The 8,799-nt window shown below is 39.6% G+C and overlaps 1 protein-coding gene across 2 annotated transcripts in view; it reads right to left on the bottom strand.

Moving 5' to 3' along the window:
* Positions 1–7,607: 7,607 nt before the first annotated feature.
* Positions 7,608–8,799, bottom strand: part of mlphb (melanophilin b) — a 38,264-nt gene continuing 37,072 nt past the window's right edge. For both annotated transcript variants that reach the window (XM_047600162.1, XM_047600163.1), the window contains one exon: positions 7,608–8,285. In XM_047600162.1, coding sequence (XP_047456118.1) covers positions 8,259–8,285 — 27 coding nt within the window. In that variant the 3' untranslated portion in view covers positions 7,608–8,258. The remainder of the gene's footprint in view (positions 8,286–8,799) is intronic.

Genomic DNA, 8,799 nt, shown 5'->3' with positions numbered 1-8,799 from the left:
TCCTTGTGTGGCGTCCTTATATGTTGTGGTCTCATTGAGCCTTGTATTACTTTAATGTTATGAGGCCGTAACACTGTAAACTGAGAAGATACACCATACACAGATCAGCCACAACATTATGACCACCTGCCTAACATTGTGTTGGCCTCCTTTGTTCTGACTCATCAGAGAATGAACCTTCTGGGATCCACTGTAAAATGTAAAACGTGGTCTCTTAGTGGGGGCCTTTGGGTGCTGTAGGTTGAGGGGAGGGGCCTCTTTCTGTGGCTCATCCCACAGATACTTGATCAGTTTGGGATCTGGTGAATTTGGAGGCCCGGTCAACACCTTCAGCTGCTCTTCATGTCTGGTTTTGTGTGCCTGTGTCATTACTATGAGGGTGCCTGCATGGTTGTTTCTTAAGACTGGGGGCCGTGGGCAAGAGGCACCTTTGGGGGCCCCATTAAGGAGACTCCCAACATGTCATCATTGCAGTGTCTAGGGGGGTGTTCAACTTGTGTCTCCTCTGTACTGTGCTCTCTGGTACTTGCTGCTTTTTTAATCTGGTCTGTCCTGACTAAGTCCATCATGGTCTGATTTGGATCCTCCCCCAGTGATGACAGGGACAGATCAGTCAGGTTTGAAGAGAAGATTATTGGTACTGACCGTCCCTCCATCCAGGGCTGTTTCAAGACAGTCTGGCAACATGGGGCCCCATTAGGGAGACAGTGTCTAAGGGGGTTTAAGTTGTTTCGCTGATTACCGACTGAATGTCGCCCATTGGCGTCTATAGCGGTTCCATCATTGTCATTGATATGGACCAATATCAGCTATCTCTGGAGCCCCCTTGGGGGCCCCAGGCCATTGCCTAGTTTGCCTGTCCACTTGCAGCAGCCCGGGGTGTCTGGTCTGGTCTGGTCTAGGTGGGGGCTACATGTCTAAGTAACATCCACACGAATTAATGCCAGGTCCAAAAGTTTCCCAGTAGAACACTGAACTATCACAAGATGGTTTAAATGTTATTTACTTGTCCTGTCAGTGGTCATAATGATGTGGCTGAACGGTGTATACTCACTTTCTTCTACAGCTGCTGTGTAATTTCTCTGTATTTTCTAGTTTTTTATTAACTGCATAAATGTAGAACCTATTTTCTTTCCTGCTTTAATGATTTGTAAATGTTCTGCTTTGGATTCCATCAAACACGGCAACAACACTCATAAATATCACAAGTGACGATTAATACGACTCTCCTGGCATTAGGTAAAATATTATTTCTGTTTATATAACTGTTGGACTTATATAAAGTGACCTTTCACCCCCTGCAGTCATTTGTCATTTGGTTTTTGCACAATAGTCCTCCACGCCTTCAGCAAACCCACTTTGCGCACACAACTGTCGTTCTCCAAGTGAGGCCTTTTTACAGCTTAGTGATTTAAACCATTTCTGAGATCTTACACAATAAATCTCTAAAACAAGGCTTTATGATGCTGATTGGAACCAAGCTTCTGTAAGACTCCAGAGAGACTGCTGGTCCCACTTTGGTTTGTGTGTCGTACCGAAACAAAGGAACACCTCACACTGAGGAGATGAAATGCCAAAAAAATAATAATAATAAAATAAAAAACAGGAATGATTTAGCTGTCATTATGTATAAATCTCACTTTGAGTTTTGCTGTTTCTAATTTTGAACATGTTGTACAATCCCAGTATGTGATCCCAGCCAAGATGTTCCTCATTTTAAGCTGTGAAGCTGCTTATGAAATCAAGACTAACCAGTGAAGAAGTGGAGCCCATGAACACAGATGAAAGATGGAAAAGAGTTGATTAATAGTAATTAATCGCAATAAAGTATTTTACTATACTGTATGCAGACAACACAGTAAGTATTGAGAAAATATGTTTGCAAATGAGTATTGGAAGAGAGATTTGATGATGACAATGATTTATTATGTTTGCCATTGGTTTGTCGGTTTGACAATAATGTGTTGTCTTTAACAAAAAAATGTTGACCTCAGTTCTTCAGTATGAAATGAGAACTAAGAAATTTAGATAATGCTATTTTGATGGCAGCTGTTTCGCTACAAACCTTGTTACAATCAATTTCAATTCAATTTTTATAACATTTTATTTTACAGAACCCGAAATGTCCTGAGTGAGTAAAATTCCTTTTTAACAGGAAGAAAACTTCCAGCTCATGTGGACGGACTCATCTGACTGAGGCCAGCTGGACAGAGACAGAAAAAGAGAGAGAAGAGAGCACTGATACAAGTGAGATTAAAATATAGTTCTTTAAGTCTGTATGACTGGTGATTTAACTGGTATAATAATTAGTAATAATGCATTTTATTTATAAGCGCCTTTCTGAAATTCGAGGTTACTTTACAAAGTGAAAAATGCAGATAAAATACAAAAATATGCATGAAAACAAAAATAATAATATACACGATATAGGTTCTTGATATGATGTGGACTGCAGCACCAGCTGTAGTTTTGGGGAGTGATTTGAGGAGGAGACCAGAGAGCAAAGAGTTGCAGTAGTCAAGACAGGATGTTTAAGTTTATTTAATTTCTATAGCACCTTAAAAGCAAAGAGCATTTCCATCAAAGTGCTTCACATTCTACATGTCACACAAAAACATGTAAAATACAGAGCAACATCAGTTTATCAACAAATGAAAAGCTATAAACTCCCAGGGTGACCAGATGAAAAAATAAAAAGAGATTAAAAGATATTAAAAGCCAAGGAATAAAGATGGATCCTTAGGTGCTTCCTAAAAGCCTCAACAGAGTCAGAGCTCTGCCCCCAGCTAGCTAGCTAATCTGGTCCAGCTGGGGAAACTTTCAGATCAGCAATTATGACGAGAACTCTGAATAGTTTCTTAAGTTCTGGTGAGTAACATGAATTGTATTTGCATCTTTTATGTATAGTTATATAATTTTACTGGGCCGACATTGGTGCTTTTGCTGTATTTGACGTATGCGTCGTTGCAGTGAGTGGGTTTTTGAATCGTTCTTTGTTTAGTAATGACATTCATCTCTCTATATGAGTCCCGTCTACGATGCAACATCCTGTTTTATTGCATATCTGCAGGGAATTGAAGACCAAGGTGGAAAAATTCACGACCTCTGCTGTATTTTTCACCATTTGTCTGTTTTACTGGACGTAGCATCTAAGTGTGTAGCTATGCAGATGATGCACTCTTTTTTGTCATTCACACCACTGCTGCAGGAGAGTTGTGCATCGTCCACTGATTCTATTAATGAAATCATTCCTGCTTGCTATATTTTTGCTAATTAGGTTGACTGTTCACAACAAGTCAAACCCTTGTGACGCTCAGGTCACTGTGGAATGTGAAATATCCTTTTATTACTTAACTGTGGGTGGAGTGGGAATACGATAATGTGGCGAGGGGAGAAATACAAATAAGCATGTGTGATGGACTTCACAGTGTGGAAGAAAACCAAGAAGATGGTTTATGTGCTCATCTAGTATTACTGCTTCAAGTGAGTGGAGCCAGAAACGAAAGCCATGTCCATATGCTACAAATACAAAAACAAATTTGAGCTGAAGAACTTTACCACCATGTGCAACTGATGAGCAGACACGTGTGTAGCATTCTAGTTGTGTAGAGCTGTTACACGACTAATTGTGTTTTTTTTTTCTTCGGACACGTTTCAAACAAATCACAGATACACAATGTAGTGGGATTCTACTTTTATTCAAAATAAAACTCGACAACATAAATCCACAACGAACAGTGAAAAATGAAAACTTTATTTTTTTTTTGCTGTCTGATTCAAAATCTGCGCTCGGCTGTTGGTCCATAAACTCTGGCTACGATGAAGGACAGATGTGCATTTCTCCTCGTGACTCTTCGACCAAACCTCCCGACCGGTCTGATCCCTCTGCCTGTGTACCAGGACGGATCGATGTCTGGATCTGACCAACAAGGATGGAATAAAAAAGAAAGAAAGAAAGAAAGAAAGAAAGAAAGAAAGAAAGAAAGAAAGAAAGAAAGAAAAGTTATTCACTCCCTAACCCAACAGCTATACCCACCCAAAATCATTTTGTCCTACCCAAGAATGCCAACAAGGGGCTTGGTAACATGGGAAGACTTCATACACAGATGAATCTAGTTCAGAAAAGGTCACTTCACAAAATAACACCTAATTCAATTTTCAGTTTTATTCAACACCAATCGTCAATAACAATAAATATTAACTCAAGATGGATTACAAAGCCAGGTCTGAAACTCCCAGAGCAACATGTTTCTAAGTTAACTTTTTCACAAGATATTGGGATGAAGGTTATTGACTGTCACCAGGTATTCATTGTTGTTGTTTTTTTTATTAGTTACTTACGTATCATATATATATATATATATATGTGTGTGTGTGTGTGTGTGTGTGTGTGTATTTACTTGTATGTTTAAATATGTATATATGAAAATATATGTATCTGTATATGAATGCATGTATGTGTATATAACTATAAATAATAAGGAGTGAAAGGAAGAGGGAGACAAACAAATAAGCAAATTAGTTGTGCTTCTTCCCACCCCTTTTCAACATGTAAGTGAAATTAATGTGCTGCTTTTTTTATTTTAGTGCTTTTTTATTTATTTTTTTTTTTTAAAGATTTTTTTTGTATTGTCATTTCTGTTTGTTTGCTCATATTTACATGTCCTTTGCATGTTCGGAAAAAATCCGTAAAATCAAAATGAAATAATGATAATTTAATGAGGTGATACTTGACAATAAAGTAAAATGCTGTCATGGTAACATAGAATATGTCGCTCTGAGTTATGAATTTATTCAGTAGAATGATAAAATGTGCAGTATTTATAAGATAACACTGTGTGTAACTGGTTCCTTGTATTACTGAGAACTGAGCAGCCTGGTGAAACCTTACTTTTGATGAGAATGGAACCAGCTCCTTGAGTTCCACTCTGGGTTTGACTGAGCAGCAGCACGAGGACACAGAGTCCTGCACACATCCTCATCATAGCTCGACCTGGAGAGGAAACGAGACACACCCCCCCAAGTAATATCAGTCATATCCAAACACACGACACGCTGTGCTGCAGCACTGCAGCGATGCAGCGCTGCACGGGTTTGTCAGTTTGAAATTTGCTAACAAAGACGAGCAGCAGCAGCAGGTGTGACACAATGCACAACAATTCAATTACTGCTTTATTCTTCTCTTCTTCTACTAATGAAGAAAATGACAAGGAAATAAGAACATTTCCACCACAGTCTTCCAATGGACAGTTTGTTGGTTGAAGACAGAACAGGGTTAAAGCAGAAAGCAGCTCAATCAGGATTTTGAACAAGTCCTTTAAAACCATTCTGCTTCGTTTTCTGCCTCATCTTCACATGGACTTAAGGTCTGAGCAAAAGGCAACAAATGTGAAGACTTACCACTTTGAAGAATGACAGTGGGATGGACGGACTGCAGAACCGAACTTCACCTTGGTCTTCTGGTGAAGTCAGAGAGGATGTGACATAAATCCCAAAGTCAAGACAAACACAGTCAGTGATTATAATGAGACTGGAAGGACGAGGAGGACGATGTGGTGTCTGATCGATGTCTCACCTGCGCTACGAGGAGGCTTCACTTCCCTGGACCTGGTCCCTCTGGGTGTCGATTTCCACTTATCAGTTGTTTCATCATCTCTTTATATCCCAGCAGGAGGGGCAGCGGCGTCTCGATGCACTGATGTCACGCACATCTCAAGAAGAATACGTACTACATACGCACATGTGACTTAAGCGTTTGAGTTCTGGGAATATGGTGCAGCTTCATCAGTTGTGCAACGCTACAACAGGAAATATTATCTCCGGTATCCTAATTAAAAACACTTTGTAAACACATCAGATCTCGACGGGATGTACACTGATAAGGACTGGGTCCTTTTCATTGCAGCAACTCAAAACGGTACTCAGTAGTTAGTGTGACTTTTACATGCTGGTTTGTACACTTGACCTGGTGTCTCTCCTTCCAGATCTGGACTCACTGAGCTCCTCGTAAGGAACCACCAGTTGTGGTCCACAGCTTCATAAATCCTCTGACTCAAAACAAGATTTGGAAGAACAAGAAACCTCAGCAGAAAGGCAAAGCTACAGTAAATCACTGCAGAGGAGACACGTGAATAGCCGTGTATCGCTCCACTGTAGAGCGCTGATGACAGCCCCCCCCATGGAAGAATTTCACCTGTGACCTCATCAAAAAAGTCATGCAAAGCAACATCTGGACAAGTCAGCGTCATGTTGGAGGAGCGTTTGATGACAGGTACACTCTGCTGCTGTCTGCTAATCATCAGGGCGGAAATGCTCTGCTTTCATTTCATCGTACAGATTGAGAGAATATCCAAATGTCTTGAAACTAGTAAGCTGAAGTGTGTAGATGTCGGCTCTGACTACTCTGAACCTTTAAGAAAAACAAGCCAAAGCTCACGGAGTGGACATCACACTGTCCTGATACAGCCTGTATGGGATGGGTAACATCGTAAATGAGTTAATCAGTGCGTTTACATGCTCAGCTTAATGGAGCTGAGCTCTAAATTCACTTTCTGTATGTGTTCTTGTCCCAGTTTACATGCAACGGAGAAAACAGAGCAACTGATGGGAACATGTCCTCCTCCTCCACACTAGGTGGCGATATGTGTCTTTTCAGCAAATTAATATGGTCCCCTTTCAGACCAGCGTTTAAACAACAACCAGGTGGAGAATAGTTCAGCTTTTTAATCTTGTACGTATTGTGTCACTACTTCTGGTGCAGATAAGGTGGCGCTATCTTATCTGCATGGTTCTTCTACCAGCTCCATTTACCTTCTTCTTCTGCTGTGTTTTTGTTCCGGGGTCATACACCAACGCAGCAGTTGTGGGAGAATGTTGGAGAAAATTGATTTTCATTATCTGGGCGTCTTAATCGGATAAGGAGAGAAACGTTACATGCACTTAAATTGTCCAGTTAAAGTCGGATTAAGGCAATAATTTGTTGTTTTTTTTTTCATGTGCATGTAAACATACTGAACGAGAGATGTTTAGGTGGAGATTAAAGGCTTTTTTCTCATCCACCCCAAGATGAAACATCCAGACAGAAAGTAGTAATGTGCAGACTTGTACACTGGGGAAACAACACATCCATTTATATATATAAATTTGTCAATCAAAATGTGAAGGACTTAATTTATTCTAAAAGATGCTATAAAATTAAATATTTGATTGGTTGATTGAATCCTTTGAAGACAACAGCATCTTAAATCTTATCCAGATGAGACGGATGGTCTGAGAGAGAAGTTAATGGAGCCATCTAAGTCTGGAGCCTATGACTGATAATGGCTTCACAGGGGAAGAGGCCAAACAGCCCCCACCCTCAACAACAGCTCCGTATCTAGACATTAATGGACGCCAGTTGTTGCCAATTAACCCAAACAAGTCAAGCAAGTTTCTCATGGGCCGCATCCATACACAGATGTTCCTATTTAAACTGCCTTTCTTTTTGGATGTATCATGACCTGGACGACTCCACAGATGCAACTACAAACGTCTCTGTGATGAATAACTAAACCATTTGCAAAACATAACAGGGAAAGTAAAAATGACCTTGGAGTCACTTCAAAAAGTTGTGATTATGGAGTCAATGTAAATTTATTATACATTCATAAATCAATGCATTGCAGCACAGTACAAAGTTTTTTTTATCTTATATGTTCTCTGTGTATATTTCAGTCACGTTCTTCATCAATAACCTCACAACAACATTACACCTGACGTCTGATTTCACACATCGACTGCGCCGGCCCACCGTTAAAGATACCAACAGAACATCATTAACAATAAAAAATATACATGGTTTAGAAAATGCAAACTGGTTTTACAGTAGTTTTAATGCACTGGCTGAAACCACAGGATCTAAAGGATTCATTTCAGTCACACACTTCAAATCAACACGACAAATGTTTCTTCTTTTTCTTTTTCTTTTTTTTGCACATTAAAGTAAATGCATTAACATGCGTGTTAACGTATGCAAAGAGAAGTTAGTGCAGATCATGCATAACATATGGATATTGTATGGATCTAATCCAGTAGAGTAACATAGCAATATCTAAAGGACACTTTCTAAATGATAACAGCAGCTGCTTTTCAGACAGGAATCTCTGCTTAGACACTAACATTACACACTTACATACACTCCAGTTGTGTTACAGACTGTGTGTGAACCAGTGTACGTGGGCACAGTATATAAGTCGGTCACATTATGCTCAGCCTCCTCCTCACGAACCCTGCATCATTACTGGCTTCTGCAAGAAAGACAGAGACGGATCATGACTGGCTGTTTGATCAGTGGACAATACAATCAACCGTTTCATGCTTTGATTGGGTTAGTGAAATCATTGTTTCTATCTTAGACAGACGCCCATCCACGCTGGAGTCACCAGACTAGATTAGAAACATGAGCAGAGTAACAACAGGAAATTGACATCACATTAACCACACGTCAAAGAGGAAATCAACTTGTTATTTTCTCACTGTTTCTAAGTTTTTACGTGATCCGCATGTCGTTTATGAAATGATTATTATTTTTAAATTGTCAATTTTAACAGTGAGTACAGTGACGTCCCTGCAGACACGTGTGTCATGTCTCATACAGACACATACATTTTCTTAAGTGGAAATTCCCTCACAGTATTTCACAGTCTCTGTATTTTATGAGAAAGAGAATTCAAAATCCTAAGAGACTCTTTTAACGTTTCAAAGCTGGTGTGAAAGTAAAACTAAAATGACAATTAATAAAAATGATGCAAAAAATAAAAA

The sequence above is a fragment of the Mugil cephalus genome, chromosome 12 (genome assembly GCF_022458985.1).
Source record: "Mugil cephalus isolate CIBA_MC_2020 chromosome 12, CIBA_Mcephalus_1.1, whole genome shotgun sequence".
NCBI classification, from domain to species: domain Eukaryota; kingdom Metazoa; phylum Chordata; class Actinopteri; order Mugiliformes; family Mugilidae; genus Mugil; species Mugil cephalus.
The sequence above is the reverse complement of the archived record's forward strand: the minus strand, read 5'-3'. Positions and strand labels throughout refer to the sequence as shown.